The sequence below is a fragment of the Natator depressus genome, chromosome 1 (assembly GCF_965152275.1).
Source record: "Natator depressus isolate rNatDep1 chromosome 1, rNatDep2.hap1, whole genome shotgun sequence".
NCBI lineage: Eukaryota > Metazoa > Chordata > Testudines > Cheloniidae > Natator > Natator depressus.
This window is the reverse complement of record NC_134234.1, coordinates 188,945,989-188,963,709: the sequence shown is the minus strand read 5'-3', so window position 1 is coordinate 188,963,709 and position 17,721 is coordinate 188,945,989. Positions and strand designations below refer to the sequence as shown.

General features: G+C 40.8%; 1 protein-coding gene across 1 annotated transcript; it reads left to right on the top strand.

Moving 5' to 3' along the window:
- Nucleotides 1-1,974: 1,974 nt before the first annotated feature.
- C1H3orf52 (chromosome 1 C3orf52 homolog) lies at nt 1,975-16,691 on the top strand. Its single transcript, XM_074947049.1, has 7 exons — nt 1,975-2,009; nt 2,434-2,774; nt 9,996-10,122; nt 11,181-11,311; nt 12,224-12,294; nt 14,316-14,515; nt 15,985-16,691. Coding segments are annotated over exons 2-7 (657 nt in total). The 5' UTR covers nt 1,975-2,009; nt 2,434-2,648; the 3' UTR covers nt 15,987-16,691.
- The last annotated feature ends 1,030 nt before the right edge of the window (nt 16,692-17,721 follow it).

The window sequence follows — 17,721 nt, the reverse complement described above, 5'->3', positions numbered from 1 at the left end:
GTATCATTAGAATGAATGGAAGATATGTCTAACCCCGCTAGACAGCTTTAACTGTCTCCCCTTCTAGATCTTGTAGTTTTAGGTTTTCAGACCTGAGGTAACATGATGCAGTTGGCGACGTGGCTGCCACTCCCTGCCACGCTCACAAACGCACAGCTTGCTTATGTTCTATGAACGTGCCCCTCATAGCGTGGCCAGCTCTTGTGATTTGTTTTTTCTTTGTCATGAGTGATGGGATTTTGGCTGGGCTGGAGCTAGTCTCACAATGATGCAAGTAGCTCAAGCCCTCTAGTGTATTTGAGCCCTCTGCTTGGTTATTTTTCCTCAAGAGGTGGGCAAATGGGACAGGCAGCCAACCAGAGCTGCCACAGGAAGAGCGCTGTCTCCTCCTCCTCCCCTCTGCAGCAACCCAAAGCCGTCCTCATAAGAGGGGCATGGGGAGGAGATAGCAGAAAGAGCCCAGCAGCTCAGGGCAACTCCACTGCTCTTCCCTCCTCCCCTCTGCAGCACCTGGCCTTGGGGGATGGAAAGGAGCAGCGGGGGTGGGGAGACTGAAGAACCCTGGATCTGTCCCTCCAGCCTCAAAGTGGGAAAGAGGACCCCTTTGGAGCCCCCCCACACCTGGGAGAGGGGGATGAAGAACGCTGGAGGAGAAGAGGGGAGGCCGGGTTGCACTGATGTGGGATTTAGGGGTGGGGGCTACCAGGGACTGAAGTGATACCGGGATTGAGGGGACAGGAGTGATTCAGAGGCTAGGGGCAGAATGAATTGCTGGGCAGGGGGTGGGCTGGTGTGGGGATGAGCGCTCCTGCAGCAACAGCCAAAATCTACTTATCTAATAAATTTGGGAGAGTGGGCCCCGGTAATTGTGGCTCTCTCTCTTGGGGGTGGAGATGGGAGAGCATTCAAAAATCAAGACTGAAACCACTATGTAATCTTTTCTCTTTTTTTTAACCCTCATACTTTGAGTCTAACTCATGATTTGTAATCTCTCTTGAGGTTGGCAATACTATCCTCACTTATTTTTAGCTCACTTTCGTAGTCTGACTCATTGTACAGTACATCGGGGAAGGCGTTCTGTAAATTACACTTAGGTACAGGAATGAATTTTGTTGTTGTCTGCATGTTACATAATTCATGTATTTAAGATTCATTTTTTTAATATTCTCTCATTAAAATGTGTGTTACTTTCTCCAGGTTTTTTAATTGAATGTAAAAGCACTGTCTATTCTAAACTCGAAAGACATTAAAATTCTAAAAGTATTTTATTAATGTACAGGTTTTTCTTGAATCGTCATTCACTTCCTCCTTTTAAATAAAATGTGGAGACTAAGTATTTATTAGCTTTATTGCACTACTGAAATAAAGTAATTCACCCTGAATTATTAGTATGCTTAGAATTGCAGTCACAGCTTTTAAGCTGCAGCTGAGTTAAAATCAACTGAAGTTTCCTGATTATTTAAATAAAGTTGAACTGAGACGCGCTTAACCTGCCAAGGTTTGAGTTTGTTTTATATTGATAAGACTCTGAATATCATCACCAGAGAATGACGTTGCATTCCTACAGTTTTAGATAAGACGTGAGCCTCGGCCACAAAGTTCAGATCCAGTTCTCAAAGTCCCTTACACTAGGAAGGTGGGGTCTCAACGCCTGGGTTTTAGTTCAGCCCATTACATATAAGTGTGTGTGTATGCGAGAGGTAAACCACGAAGTACGCATCTGGATGCATACTTCAGGAGTTAGTGTGCAGGTCTAACTTATTAGTTGTGAATGAACTAATGTTGGCCTTGACAGGTAAGTGAAATAGGAATGACATTTTCACAAAGCTTACACCAGGTTAATGATTGCAGATCTTAACATCTGAAAGTGTATTGCTGAGTTTTCCTACTTTTCTAGGAACTGCTGGCTTAAGAGCAAAAGGAGCTCATATACATCAGGAATATTCTGAGACCTCTCCAGGAGCCTCTGGGTCAGGCGATCACTACATGAAACAAAGCCATGAACGCAGGTGCCAGAGTTCTAGGGTAGTTCAGAACTGAACTTGACAGTTCAGACCTACTTTGTCTACTGACCCTTTTGGTTTATTTTCTTTGGGAAAAGTGCTGTATAAATATAAGCTTGCTTTAGTTCCTTTGTATTGTAAAGGTATAGTGGTATTCAGAATGTGACAGGGGGCTTGCTTGCTTGCTTGCCCTGTCGGAAAACACAGTCTTCTCTTCCGAGACGAAGATAGATTGCTTCATCTGCTGACTTTGTTGTTTTAGCAAGCACCATGTTGCCTCAGGTTCACTTAGCTGCTTATGCTGGCTAAGGGCTGGTGTGGTAAGGTAACCAAACTGGAAAATCTAGTATGACACAACTTGAGAATGAACATTTGTGTTTCAAAAGTACAGGCAAATCAATACTTCCGCCTCATTCCATTTCTTTTTCAGAGGATACAGTCCCAGTCCACTCCTCGCTCCATGGAATTTCCCTTGTTTACCCAACTTACTGAGATCACTTGCTTGTAAATTATGCTGACCCTGGCTGCTGACATATCAGATGTTGTCCCTGAACAGACACCAACATTATTGCAGCATAAACAGGAAGGAAGTGTATCTTGTTGGTATTTGCCATAAAGTCAAAATTCCTCACAGAAGTGGAAGCGATGAATGGTCGTGTGCCTGAACATGAATGTCAGGCTATTGAATTACAGGGGGGGAGAGAACTTGAGGAGGAAAATGAGGTGGACCATAATAAACCTCTTAATCCTGAAGCATCTATCACAAATAAGGTAGGACTCACATTCATTCACTTTCTACTTATAAGCATGTTACCTAAACAATGTACAGTGATTGAAATAACTGAGGAGCATTCTGGTGGAATAAGTTGCTTTATTGTAAAATTTATTTTACATCTTTTTTGTTGTTGTTGACTTATAGTTAAATGTCAGAAATACTAAGGTTAAAAGCAGATTTCTTTTCCTCTGCTGTTAATGACATCTGACTGAAACAGGATATTTAAAATCTAACTCATTTACCATTTTTAATGCTGTTTGTTCATTTCATTTTTTGGAGTGAAATGCTAATCACACTTGTAATTTTACAAGTTTCGCTTTCAGTTTGTCATGATATCAGTATTGCAATGGATGAATTGCAGTCACTAAAGGGAGATGTTAAAATGCAAATTTAAAAGCTTTTCATTTGGAAAAGAATTAAAATGCCAGGAAAACACTACTACTAATATTAGGATTTGTTTCCGTTTAAAAAAGTTTGTCCCTTTCCACAATCTAACCTTTGGGCCAAAACTATTTAGCACTTCTCCTTTAATATACAAGTAAGTGTATAGTGTGATCAAAGGAAGCAACGGCAGATATAAATTCTGTATCCTAGATCGTTAACATCACCAGCAGAGGGATATTGTCAGCTATTGTAAACTTCTTTAACTTTGCTAAAACGAGACTAGGATTGTTAATAACAATGCTCATGACCTGTGAGTGTGAACGATTATTAATTTGTATGATGAGCATGTTACATGTACACCTAGTAAGATGACTCCTGCCCCAAAGAGCTTAGTCAAATACATGAAAAAAAAGTAGTATCACCATTCTGCAGATGGAGAATTCAGACACAGTCACATTCAGTGGTTTGCCCAAGACCACAAAGGAAGTCTGTGGCAGAGCCAAAAATTTAATCCAGTTTCCTAAAACCCAGTCTAGGGATTTACCCACCAGACTCTTGTGGTTAGTTTTTGTTTAGAAGTGTGTGTCTGTCTGCACTGGCAAATCAGGCGTTGAGCTATCGAAGGGATCTAAAGCGTGATTGAAAATGATCTTGAACACGGTTACTCCCTGTTTCTTCTTCTGCCTCCCTCCTGTTGCACAGTAATCAACCCTACAGCACTGCCCAACACGTCTGTGAAACTATTCATTGTTTTCATATTGATTTTTCTTATCTAAGTAAAGAGGGTGTTTGTTCAGTTCTAGGGAGGAATCCAGGATTTGAATGTGTACTTTACATCAAGTCAGTTTAAACTTCTTTACTATAGGCAGCATTCTGCAATGGTCTGAGCACAAGGCTGGAAACCTGAGCTGAAATCCGTGCCTTCACGTCTGTAGCCTTGGGAAGTGTCTGCCTCGGTTTCCTTACCCATGAAATGGGTATTGTGCCTTCTGATTACACAGAAGTGTTGTGAGAAATAACATGATACACTAGCGTCAAGCGTTAAATTAAAAGCTAGAAAATCCCTGTTTCTTTTTTTAAACGCAACATTCCTATTAATTTTACTATAAACCTCATGTGTTTAAATATCCAAACAAAAATAGTACATCCTACACATGTGCCTTACTCACTGTCTCCTTTGCCAACCTCCTGCAACCTGCCCCCAAAAGTAAAAACCTAAATGTACAATAATCAAATGGTTCTTGTCTGTCTCTCCATATTTTCTTCATTTTTTTTAATGTAGACATCAACACCTTAACATTAGCAATGCCCTAGTTAACAATGTAAGTGATTTCTGCTTGACCCCGCAATCCAAAAAACAACCCCCTCAAAACTTCTTTCTGCTATTTGCTATGACTGTTTGTATATAAGGGCTATGTGGACTGATATTATAAACTTCATAGGTGTGGATGTTTTTGTAAAGTTCTCCATGAATACTTTAACACCTGGAGGAATCTATAAACTTCATAAACCAAGTGGTCTGGTCCAAGAAACTTTGAAATGACGCTGGGTATTACAGTATAATGTTTTAGTTTTGATTCGAGAATAGGAAGTCTGTAAGTGCAGCCTGACAGTTTTGGGTTCAGAAGTTCCACTGAATAAAACTCCATACATAAATTTAATCCCCTTGAAGAACTGTGTACCATTAGGAAGATGTTCTGTTACCCAGGTACTATTATACACAGATAGCTTGCAAGGTCTGGAGGGGCAGCCTGTTCCTTACTAAGTGTCACAAGTTCCTGGGTAGTCTGCCCCTGCTGAGACCCTTTTCCAGTCACCAGATTGAACTCCTTTCAAGGAATAGGCCTATCCCTCTACCTCTCTTTGTGTATTCCTGGCTGAGTCTTTAGGTTATAGCCCCTAACTAATTCAGCAGGTCACAGTCATAGAGTTTAAGGCCAGAAGGGACCACCAGATCATCTAGTCTGGCATCCTGTATTTCACCAACACCAACCAGCCCATAAACACCACCCAGGACCTCTGCATTAAATCCAGCCATCAAAACTAGACCAATGTGTGTCAGCCCACAGAAGAATAGACTATTATGTGCCAGAGGCAGAGAATAGGAGGGACCAATGTGCACAAGTGCCTAACGCCCCTGCAGTGGCAGGGAAATGATTAAATGAGATTTAGCTAGATAATCCTAATGACTAACCCTCACCCATGCACTGCAGAGGAAGGTGTAAAAATCTGAAGGTCACTGCCAGTCTGACCTGGGGGAAAACCTGACCTGCCAGTTTTCCTTGGGAATCTGACACAGAATGCATTGGCAGTGCTACAGAAACGACGTCTTGCACAAAAGGCATAATTTATTTTGCTCAGAAGATACGCAGCATTTAGAGAGCTGGAGTCAAAACAAGAGATGTGCACACCTATTCCCTCACCTACACTTAGCCTCTTTATCCTCAGCTTAGTCAGGTCTCATTTCCCATCTCTGAGCTGGGAGAACCAGCTGACTGCTTGCATCCTTCTCCTTCTGTCTGTGTATGTGTCTGTCCAGGCTGCCAGGTTTTTCACTCACACATAAGAGTCTAAGAATGGCCATACTGGGTCAGACCAATGGTTGAGAGGGAATGAACAGAACAGGGCAATTAGTGAGAGATCCATCATCCAGGCCTAGTTTCTGGCAGTCAGAGGCTTAGGGAAACCCAGCACATGGGGTTGCATCCCCATTTATGGACCTATCCTGCAGAATTTTAACTCTTTTTGATCCCGGTTATATTTTTTGCCTTCACAGCATTGCCCAGCAGTGAGTTCCACAGGTGGACTGTGCATTGTGTCAAGAAGTACTCCTTTCTGTTTGTTTTAAACCTGCTGTGCATGAATTTCATAGGGTGACCTCTGGTTCTTGTGTGTTGGGTTTATGTAAATAAAACTTCCTTCTTTACTTTCTCCCCACCAGTACCATTTTATAGGCCTTTATCATATCCCAGTCTTTTTTTTTTAATCTCCCCACATACGGAAGCTGTTCCATATCCCTACATATTTCTGCTGCCTATCTCCGTCCTTTGTCCAATTCTAACGTTCCTTTTTTGAGATGGGGCACCCAGAACCGCATGCAGTATTCAAGTCTTCAGATATCCTGGCTGTTTTCTCGGCCCACCCCTTCTATGTAGTCCATGAGCTGTTTGAATCCTCTTTGAGTCTAGTCTTCGCCTTGGGAGGAGTAAAACATTTTGGTTTGGATGGAGCCAGCTAAGTAACTTCTCCGTTCAATTGATGGCCCATCCATTATTATCTTAACTTGTTTAAAGCTGGGTACCTGAGGGACGGTCTTAGAATCGTAGAAGATTAGGATTGGAAGAAACCTCAGGAGGTCATCTGGTCCAACCCCCTGGTCAAAGCAGGACCAACCCCAACTAAATCATCCCAGCCAGAGCTTTGTCAAGCCGGGCCTTAAATACCTCTAAGGATGGAGAGTTCACCACCTCCCTAGGTAACCCATTCCAGTGCTTCACCACCCTCCTAGTGAAGCAGTGTTTCCTAATATACAACCTAGACCTCCCCTGCTGCAACTTGAGACCAGTGTTTCTTGTTCTGTTATCCGCCACCACCAAGAACAGCCGAGCTCCATCCTCTTTGGAACCCCTCTTCAGATAGTTGAAGGCTGCTATCAAATCCCACCCTCACTCTTCTCTTCTGCAGACTAAATAAGCCCAGTTCCCTCTGCCTCTCCTCGTAAGTCATGTGCCCCAGCCCCCTAATAATTTTTGTTGCCCTCCGCTGGACTCTCTCCAATTTGTCCATATCCTTTCTGTAGTGGGGGGCTCAAAACTGGACGTAATACTCCAGATGTGGCCTCACCAGTGCTGAATAGAGGGGAATAACCACTTTCCTCGATCTGCTGGCAATGCTCCTACTAATGCAGCCCAATATGCCATTAACCTTCTTGGCAACAAGGGCACATTCTTGACTCATATGCAGCTTCTCATCCACTGTAATCCCAAGGTCCTTTTATGTAGGACTGCCGCTTAGCCAGTCGGTCACCAGCCTGTAGCAGTGCATGGGATTCTTCCATCCTAAGTGCAGGACTCTGCACTTGTCCTTGTTGAACCTCATCAGATTTCTTTTGGCCCAATCCTTCAATTTTTCTAGGTCACTCTGGACCCTATCCCTACCCTGCAGCATATCTACCTCTTCCCCCAGCTTAGTGTCATCCGCGAACTTGCTGAGGGTGCAATCCATCCCATCTACCAGATCATTAATGAAGATGTTGAACAAAACTGACCCCTGGGGCACTGAGCTGATACTGGCTGCCAACTAGACATCGAGACATTGATCACTACCCATTGAGCCCCACAATCTAGCCAGCTTTCTATCCACCTTATAGTCCATTCATCCAATCCATACTTTTTTAACTTGCTGGCAAGAATGGTGTGGGAGACCATATCAAAAGCTTTACTAAAGTCAAGATATATCATGTCCACCGCTTTCCCCATATCCACAGAGCCAGTTATCTCAGAAAACAATCAGGTTGGTCAGGCATGATTTGCCCTTGGTGAATCCATGTTGACTGTTTCTGTTCACCTTCCTCTCCTCCAAGTGCTTCAAAATGGTTCCCTGAGGACCTGCTCCATGATTTTTCCAGGGGCTGAGGTGAGGCTGACTGGTCTGTAGTTCCCCGGATTCTCCTTCTTCCCTTTTTTAAAGATGGGCACTATAGTTTCCTTTTTCCAATCGTCTGGGATCTCCCACAGTCTCCACAAGTTTTCAAAGATAATGGCCAAAGGCTCTGCAATCACATCCCTCAGCACCCTCAACTCCCTCAGCACCCTCGGATGCATTAGAACCAGGCCTATGGACTTGTGCATTTCCAGCTTTTCTAAATAATCCTTAACCTGTTCTTTCACCACTGAAGGCTGTTTGCCTCCTCCCCATACTGTGCTGCCCAGTGCAGCCGTCTGGGAGCTGACCTCGTCTGTGAAAACAGAGGCAAAAAAAGCATCGAGTACTTCAGCTTTTTCCACATCATCTGTCACTAGGTTGCCTCCCCCATTCCATAAGGGTCCCATGCTTTCTTTGACCGTCGTCTTGTTGCTAACATATCCGTAGAAACCCTTCTTGTTACTCTTCACATCCCTTGCTAGCTGCAACTACAGTTGTACTTTGGCCTTCCTGATTACACTCCTGCATGCTCGAGCAATATTTATATACTGCTCCCTAGTCATCTGTCCAAATTTCCTCTTCTTGTAAGCTTCCTTTTTGTGTTTAAGCTCACCGAAGATTTCTCTGTTAAGCCAAGCTGGTCGCCTGCCATATTTGCTATTCTTTCTGCACATGTGGATGGTTCATTCTTGCACCCTCAATAAGGCTTCTTTAAAATACAACCAACTCTCCTGGACTCCTTTCCCCCTCATATTAGCCTCCCAGGAGATCCTGCCCATCAGTTCCCTGAGGGAGTCAGAGTCTGCTTTTCTGAAGTCCAGGGTTTGTATTCTGCTGCTCTCTTAGATGTCATTCTTTTCCCTTTCTTAGTGAGTTCTGTAGCAGCCCCTTGACAGCCTCCTTTGCCTGAGCTCTGGGCATTCAGTCAAGCACCAATATGCAACTGAACAGGGAAATGGAATCACACATAATATTCATAAATAGTATATTTTTCCAGTTCTTTTCACTAAGAACAGAGACCCATCCTGCAGACCTTGTAAGCTCCATTATGCAGGTTACAAGGTCTGCAAGATCTAAGCTCCATGTTGACTTCTGAGAACCACTCATGAGACTCTAGATACTTAAGCCTTTTTTGCACGGTTTCAAGAAACTTGGCTCTTGTCTAAATATGAAATTTGTAACAGGTTAATTAAAGTGGGTTAGTTAAACTGGTGAAAATCCCGTGTGTGTAGAGACTTTGGTTTAAGACGTGGCTTGTTTTGGTTTATCTTAAACCTATTCCTAATTGATTTAAGTTTAGTGAAAGTAAGTCTGATTGATTGAAACCTCAATAAGTGTGTTCACACTTTTTTTTGCAGCAGTTTAGCAGAATCGGTTTAAAATTATACCTTAAACTGAAGAGATGCAACTGTGCCTAGAATCAAGCCCTTGCAAATAATATAGACGCAAATCTCCAAGGAAAAACTCAGTTGATAGTCAACTAGATTATACACAACCACTTGGTTTCATCATTGAGTTAAAATTGCATCATTTCTACGGTCTTCACTTATCAGAGCAGACTGATTCAAAAGTAGACAAGGTTTTACTACTAGCTCTACCACTTTGTAACCTTAGGCAAGTCAATTTACCGACTGATATTAATTATAACTAATGCTGGTTTACTTAGGCCACGTCTACACTACCCACCGGATCGGCGGGTAGTGATCGATCTATTGGGGATCGATTTATCTCGTCTAGTGTAGATGCGATAAATCGATCCCTGATCGCTCTGCCGTCGACTCCGGAACTCCACCACTGCAAGAGGCGGAAGCGGAGTTGACGGGGGAGCAGAGGCCGTCGATCCTGTGCTGCGAGGATGCGAAGTAAGTGATTCCAAGTTGATCTAAGATACGTCGACTTCAGCTACGCTATTCTCGTACCTGAAGTTGCGTATCTTAGATCGATCCCCACCCCCAGTGTAGACCAGGCCTTAAAGTGATACATGATCCTAATGCTTCTGAAAATATTTTCATATCCTTGAATTAAAAGCACAGTAAAAATGCAATATATTATCTCCTGTCTCTATATAGATTTTTTTTTATATTCTTTATCCTAAAGATAAAGAAAAGCTCTTTTTTCTCTCTTCTCCCCCTCCCCTTTTCCATCCTAGTTTCTTAACAGACAACTTCTTTTATTCTTTGTATGATTAGGGGAGAGCCTACTACCGGAGGTCTTGTGGTGACACAATTTTTTGGAAATGTAAGCTGTGGATGGTTATATCTTCAGTTTTCCTAGGGCTCCTTCTAGTGATTATTATCAGCTTAATTCTTTATTCAGGTATGTACTTTACTTTTGATAATTTGTGTCTCACAAACTAAATGACCTGTGGTTTTCTTTTAGATGCATGCTGCAGCCTGTCTGGAGTTTGGCTGTTGAGTTTTGTCATGGAGGTAGTTTATAATATGTGCTGGGTTGAGCAGTTGGGTATTCGGTGTATTTGAGGAATTTTCTTCTTGGCATGTTGTAACTAGTACTGATTTTCAGTTAAGGCACCTGGAGATCTTAAGGGGCTGATGCTTGTACATTTAAATCTATTACTCTTCTTTCTGTTAAACTATATCTGCTTGGTAGCTTGCCTTCAAGATAATTGCTGCTTGAATCCAATGGCAACATGCCCGTTGATTTGAATAGAGGTATGCCAAGGTTGTTAATATAATAATTAAGTCTAGACAAAAGGTTCTCAAACTGTTATACTCTGGGCCTTTCCTTAAGCTAAAATCCTGTGACGGCCAGCTCCCCAGTCTGATCCCATATCTTCCCTATGGCAATTGCAGAGCATGCTTACATGAGAAAATAATACTAGGACAAGGTCAAAGAGGCAAGATGAAAATCATACTTGTGTCAATGCAATGAATGCAGCCAAATTGGTGTTATCCTGATATTTTGTATTGGTGCAATTCATTAGCTTTGCCTGGGGGTCAGTCTTCCTAATATGAGTCAGAGCGGTGCCTGCACCCGCAACTGCTCGAATTTCTTCGGATAACTTATGTGTTGTGCCTGTCAGCCTGTAACCCTCCAGTTTTCACTGTGGCTAAATTTACATTTAAGAAACACCTGACAAAGCAGTCATACAGGCTGCTTCCAGGCACAGGTTCCTTTGAGTTCAGCCAGTCAAAATGTCCCTGGAAATAGGTCTGGGCTACATATGGCAGGAAGTATTTTATCTGAGCACTAACAAATACATCTCCACTCTGACAGTGTCAGTTTGATGCCCCCCCCCCCCGGCAGTGTTCTGTTGACCATGCTTTGAGAGCTGCCATTGTTGGATGATACCAAACTTTTTCTATCTGTAACAGCCAATTGGGAACACGCTCTTTCATTTTTTGGTATTACAGAGATTTACATCGATGAAGATGAATATTGGGATCCTGAATCAGTATCAAGTGGAAATTACCGCAATTTTTCTGGAACACTACAAGTAAAGTGTGCTGCTCAATCAAATTATTCTGAAGATCTTACTAGGAGGGTAATTATGACAGAGCTTTCACCATAGCTGATTCTGACCATAACACCTATTTGGTGTTTCCTTTGTGTATGCTGACATTAAACTTTCATCCATGCTATTTTCTTGGGTCAAAGGGTTCTCAATTTTATCTCTGGGAGGAAGAATTGATTCAGAAAAATGGGAGTGATAGTTGGGAATTGTTTAAGAACACTTTACTATGTGCTCAAAATGCCACAATCCTACGACTGAGGAAGAAGCCATACTGGTTAAAAAACTGACTTGGTTTAGCAGGGAAATTAAAACAGCTGTAAAAAAACTTTTATTTTTATTTTTTTTAAACTGTAGACTGGCTGGTTTACATCCTGAACCATGAACTTTCCCTTAGCTTAGCTAAGCTGTTTGCTGTATTTTTACTCTACAAATTTGCTACACAGTACTATTAAGTGTCGATATAACACAACCTCAGGCTTGCTCCTTCAAGTATTGTAAATCCTAGAAGGCTTGAAAAGCTAGGATCAGTTTTGCCTGGCTGGTCTGACATTGCTTATTACTATCAAGGGAGCAGCATCACCTACTTTCCTATCCTGGTTTTTAGTTCAGTCAATGCAAAGGATAAGTAGAGATTGTTGAAGTCCCCACTCTAACATCAATCCCGAGTGATTTTTCCAGGTCAACAGAAAAGTATTGTATGTATTTAAAAAAAAATTTAGTTGGCACAGAGAAAATAAACTGAAATTGAACTCCCAAATGAGAGCAGAAACTGATTTTTACCATTAGATTTTAAAATAAAATGAGTTCCTTGTACAGATATCTGCCAGGACTTGACCTCAAGGTTCCATAGACTCCCTCATTCTGAAAACTTAAATTACCCTATTTTCTTCTACTTGTGTTGGAAGGTATGCCATGAAAGAAATATTTGATTCTCTTTTCAAGCTAATAGATGTCTACAGTTCATCTCCAGCCCTGGGGCGCTATTTTATCACTGCTCAAGTGGATTCCTTCAGGTAGGAAATTAATGTCAGAATTTTCTTTAAGTGTTTGTTTAGCAGAATTGAATCTGTCACACAGACATACAAAACATTCTAAAACTCTGAAATAATCTTTCTCGGGAGAAATATCAGTACAATCAGTGAAGTTATGCTTCCACCAAAATTAACCAATTACATTTGTAAAGGATAAGTTGCCTACCAATGGAACATGTTATTAAGTTATAGGATATCTTTAAGTATTATCCATATGCTCAGTCCTTGGTGGTCTCAACTGCCAGCTTTATCACACTTGTTGAAGTGAGAAAACTGGAATTGCTTCAGAGCAACTTTGCTTTAATATACATTATTAGGCCCAGATATTTCAAAGGTATTTAGGTATTGCTGTTCTCAGTGTTGAAACACCTATCTGATTTAGGAGTCTAAATCTCATTTTCTGAAGCAATTTAGGTACTTAGCATTTTAGGGAATGGGATTTTGGCACCTAAATCCCTTTTGAAAATGAGATTTAGACTCCTAAATCAGTTGCACGTTGCAATGAGCGAAGCATTGCTTAAATACCTTTTTTAAAATCCAATCGCAGTGCCCAAAAGCATGGTAGGTGTTTCTGTAAATGAGAGGTATGTGCTCTAAAGAACTTAAAGACAGCATAGACACACACAAGCAACAAGAAAATCACACTTGATTTCCATTTTCTACATGGCTTGCTCAGAGTAGCAGGAGCAGATGATGAGCAAAGTAGCAGTATTTTGGATAGATTGGAGAGGTTGAAATGAGAGGAGGGATTGCTGGAGGTTCAGGTTACAGTAATAAAGGTAAGGGGTGGCTGAGCTATGGAGAGAAATTTAGCAACAAGATTGAAAGGAAGGGATGGGACAGATTGTGGTGGTGGTACAGAGTAAGAAGTAACAGGACTTTCTGGAAACGCAGGAGAAAGCTGCAATCATGGGAGACGGGGGAAGACAATGGAGTTGTCAGCATCAGTATGGCACTGGAGGGAGGTTAAGGGCTTAGACTGAATTTGAGGGCAGTGTCTTAACACAGAAGAGGAGGTTAGAGAGGGGATTGAGAGGTAGATTATAGAATTGTCCACGTACAGGTGGTAGTGGAAATTGTGGAAACTTATGGAATCACTTACTGAGAGGGGGTAGGAGGGGAGAAGCAAAGGAGACCTGGTACAGGGGATGCCCACAGTAGACATAAAATGACATAAAAGGGTAAAAAAAATAGGGGGAAACTAGGAGAACATAGATTTGCAAAGACTATGATGAAGAGCATGAAAGGCAGCACACAGCTGAAAGCCAGGGGACAGAGACAAACCCCCTCAGATTCACCTAGGGAGTGGTCATTAGTGATCTTGGTGTGATGCTTTCTTAGGGTCACACTGGGTGAGGATGGTTATGGTAGAATACCGCAGAGATAGGCATGTGCTGAGGCAATTTGCTCTGCATGCTATATCTTGTGATCCTTTGGGATAAAAGATACCAAGAAAAAAAAGCAATCTGTATCTATCGAATATAATGTTGTGGTTCCAGTTCAATGAATTCACAATTCACTCCAGAATTGGACTTCAATTCAGTGGTTTACATAATATACTCCAGAATTTGAATTAGAAACATTGGCTTGTTGTCAGATATTGTTAGAGGGAAGAATGGAAAATGTTATCAGGAAAGCAGTCACTTCTGTGAGCTATTATGTAAAATAAAGGTGTCCTGTTGCAGCAGGTCTCCTGGTATCACCATATTTGGATTGCTCACAATAATGTCCATATGGGGGAGATTTTTGACTTCTCAGTGCGTTTTTGTACCCTTTGAAAGTCTTTCCTGTGCTATATCTGGATTACATGTACAAATCCCATTAGCATCAACAGTAATTGCTCTTGCGGGGCGAAGGCGGACAACATGTTAGTTTAAGTATGCCGTTGTTTTTAATGTTTCTCCTTAGGTCATGTTTTTTCAAAATAAATGCTCATGTTAAAAGGAAAGGCAATTCTAAAAGCTTTCAGTGCTTATTCCTCCTGAGGTCTGTTTCTTTTTCAGACATGACAATGCCACTGCATTCTACCAGCTGGTGTTCTCCTTACCACCAGTGGCTGACGAGTTCATGAAGTACACGATGAGTGAAGAGTTTGTGGTGAATGTCTTGCGACAAAATATTTATGATCAGGAAGATACTTATGATCAGGAAGCACCTGAATGTACTAAGATAAGGCTTGATCCAGCTTCTCTCACACTAACTTGTAAGTGCCATATATAATAGAATTTATCTCTAGAAAGAGAATAAGTACTCACAGTTCTTTAAAATGAAAGAAGTATTTACGGAAAGATAATGAGACTTGGCAGTTAATATATTCATGCACATAGAGGTACTGGTAATGTTCTAAAATATCAACAATCAGTGTTTATAACATTGTTCTACTCTTACTTTAATGTATGCGTACATTCTGAGAGAGATTTATTTAGTACTAGATGGAGTAGATGCAGAAAGAGTTGTGAAAATATCACTAACATTTATTTGAGCATAAATGGGGTTTTTACCCACGAAAGCTTATGCTCAAATAAATCTGTTAGTCTTTAAGGTGACACCGGACTCCATGTTGGTTTTGTGGGTATAGACTAACACGGCTACCCCCTGATACTTGAAAAGATCACTGTGCTCCACCAGCCTGCCCTATCTCTCCAGCTTCTCACACTACAGTTGCAGCCACGGTCCCAGACAAAGAACAATAAGTTTTGAAAACTGGTTACAAGAGGTCTCAGTAATGAAGACTTCATTATATATATATAATATATTATAATTATATTATTATTATATATTATATATATTATAATTATATAATATTATAATTATATAAGACTTCATTAATATAGGCCCTTCTTTCAGATGCTTGTAAAAGAGTGTTAAATCCTTAATGTAATGTGCAGGAACAATATTGCTTCATATGTACATAGGTGTTGGATAAAGCTTATGGAAATTGTCTGTTATGATCAGGTTTTTATAAAAGACCCTGACTTTCCTCCCTCCTTCCCCTCATTATATTGTGGCCTATTGGAACTCATGAGATGATTATCCCCTGTTTCCAAAATGTCAATGTATACATACCAGCTAAAAATCCTATTGCCTTAAAGTTTGACTGAAGTCCCAGGGTCGGGTGATTTTTCTTCCTTATTGCTGAATGTAAGCACTGTAAAAAGTACTGTGTTGTAAAAAGACTGTAGAAGTACTTTTTCAGGAAGGAAATTCAAACCAGACTCTGAAAATGTTTTGGTCAGTTAGAAGGTAGTTTATTCAAAGCTCTAGACCCTCTTCTTACCTTTTCCCAACCTGTCTATAAAGCCTCATTTCAGTGATTTTTAGTTCCTTTGGTGTGGGGGTCTCAAAGGAGGAAGTTCAATGCCCAATTCTCATTGAAAGGCAATGGCAGTTGGGCAACCTTGCACGCTTTCAAAAATCCCAGCCTAAATCACGCCACGTAATGTGTGTAAAAAAGGCTCCCACATTAGTTGCAAGAAATATAGTCCAGCTATTGAAGCATGGGACAGAAAGCCGACTCGTGCTGTCATTTTAGATCTTGCACTACTTACTTCATTTTTCAAGTAGTAATGGAGTGAATGAAAAAAAAACACAAAGTAGTTAAGAAACGTATGTATTGAGATTGTTTTAACATTTAATTTTAAGGTTTTTTTTAATGTACTGTTTCTGTTTCAGAGTAATAGAGGAAAGACTCCTAGTTTACCACGGCTACTTGAGGACATGTGCTTCCTGTATCTATTACCATCCTGAGGAATGAGAATTACTTTCATTATTTTGAAACGTTTCTGAAGAATATGGCTCTATTGTGAACACTTTACATAATGCAATAATGTATGTAGCAAATGCCATATATTTATCACAGCTATTTACACTTTGAATACAGCAATCTCCTTCACTGCTGCCTGACACTCACTCCACCCTTCTCCAATCCACTTGAAGCTTTGTTGCCAAAAATCATGTAACTTGATGTTGATCACGTTCATCCACTTTTGCAGCACCTTCACTAGTTTTACATTGCCTTTTCAATTGACTCCAGAACTTGTTCTTTCCCTCAAGCTCCTTTGTAACATTCCACTCTTCCCACCCTACTGCCAGTCACATTCTCCTCTTTGCACATGCCAAGTTGTCCATGCAGTTGCCCCCTGAACTTTGTTTCCCACACTCACCTCCTGGCTTCTCTCATGCTGACTGCATCGACCATACTTCATCCCTCAACCGGAAATCCCTCTCCAAACCCATTTCTTGCAAACTGAACACACTTAAATACTTCACCGTTTTCCTGATTTTTTTAACTGACCTTCAAACTTTTGCATTAGTCTCTTCCAGAGACCTCTGTCATGTTGCTCTCTTGTTCATCTTTCCCTTTTCTCTCCCTCCCTCTGGAGATGTCTGCTCCTGTTTCTTGCCTTAATTTAGATTGATTGTAAGCTCTGATGGAGCAGTGACTTTATCTTTATTGGTACAGTGAAGTGCCATGTATATTTATGATGCTTTACTATTGTCCCATGGCCTGGCCCTGCAAGCACTTAGACACAAATATTTCCATTCCATTCAGTGGGATTATTGATATGAGTAAAGTGAATTTAGGACTGCTTACCCAGAGGTATGTAGGATAAATGTGCTCCTCAGTGACATGTTCCAATATGCAGTGTTCTAGGAATTTCTCATGGGTCAATATACCTGTTTACTTGCTAACTTAATACAATTAGTCCACAATATGTGTGTCAAATGGCAAGTATTTGACACAACTATCATTTGTTTTTTTAAAAACGCTTCTTTGGGTCCATATCCTGATTGTCTGCAGGGGTCAGGAAATACTCACCAACACTCCATATACAGATACGATATATGACCGGAGATGGGGGTTTTCGGCCTTTTGTATGATCAAATACTAGCCACAGTTCTAGGCAAAACACTGGACTAGATTGGTCAGTGGTAATATCAGGCAAATCCTTTGTTTCTAAGCATATCACATCAGAAAGTCAACATGTGATCATGCAATGACAGTAATACTGCATTTGCACATGGCAGAAAAATTAAGGAGAAACTGAACTATGAATTTTGTGACTCATGTGGGCTGAAGAGAGAACTTCAACATTATACTATGGAAGTGCAACTTCCTGCAGTGAATTCTGAATTTTGAAGTGAAGGTTTATACTGAAATGTGAATTTTAATACATTTTTTCTGTAAGATTTATCTTAGGAAACTTTATGGCATTACAGTAAGAGACAAGTATATGGGAAATCACTTTTTAAAAAAAGTTGTAATCTATTTTTAGAAAATGACAAAACTGTAGCTCATATATTAAATTATTTTTTTGAGATATTATTTAACATTTGTTTGAATTGTTGTTGTATCAGTTCTAGGCCTTGACTGGTGACTTTGAGCTGAAAGATGATGATAAAGATAGA

Excerpts from the sequence above, each read along its gene's own strand:
- C1H3orf52 (XM_074947049.1), top strand. The coding sequence starts at position 2,649 with ATGAATGGTCGTGTGCCTGAACATGAATGTCAGGCTATTGAATTACAG. Across the intron at positions 11,312-12,223 it reads CTGAAGATCTTACTAGGAGG|CTAATAGATGTCTACAGTTC; the intron begins GTAATTATGACA and ends TCTCTTTTCAAG. Across the intron at positions 12,295-14,315 it reads GCTCAAGTGGATTCCTTCAG|ACATGACAATGCCACTGCAT; the intron begins GTAGGAAATTAA and ends TTTCTTTTTCAG.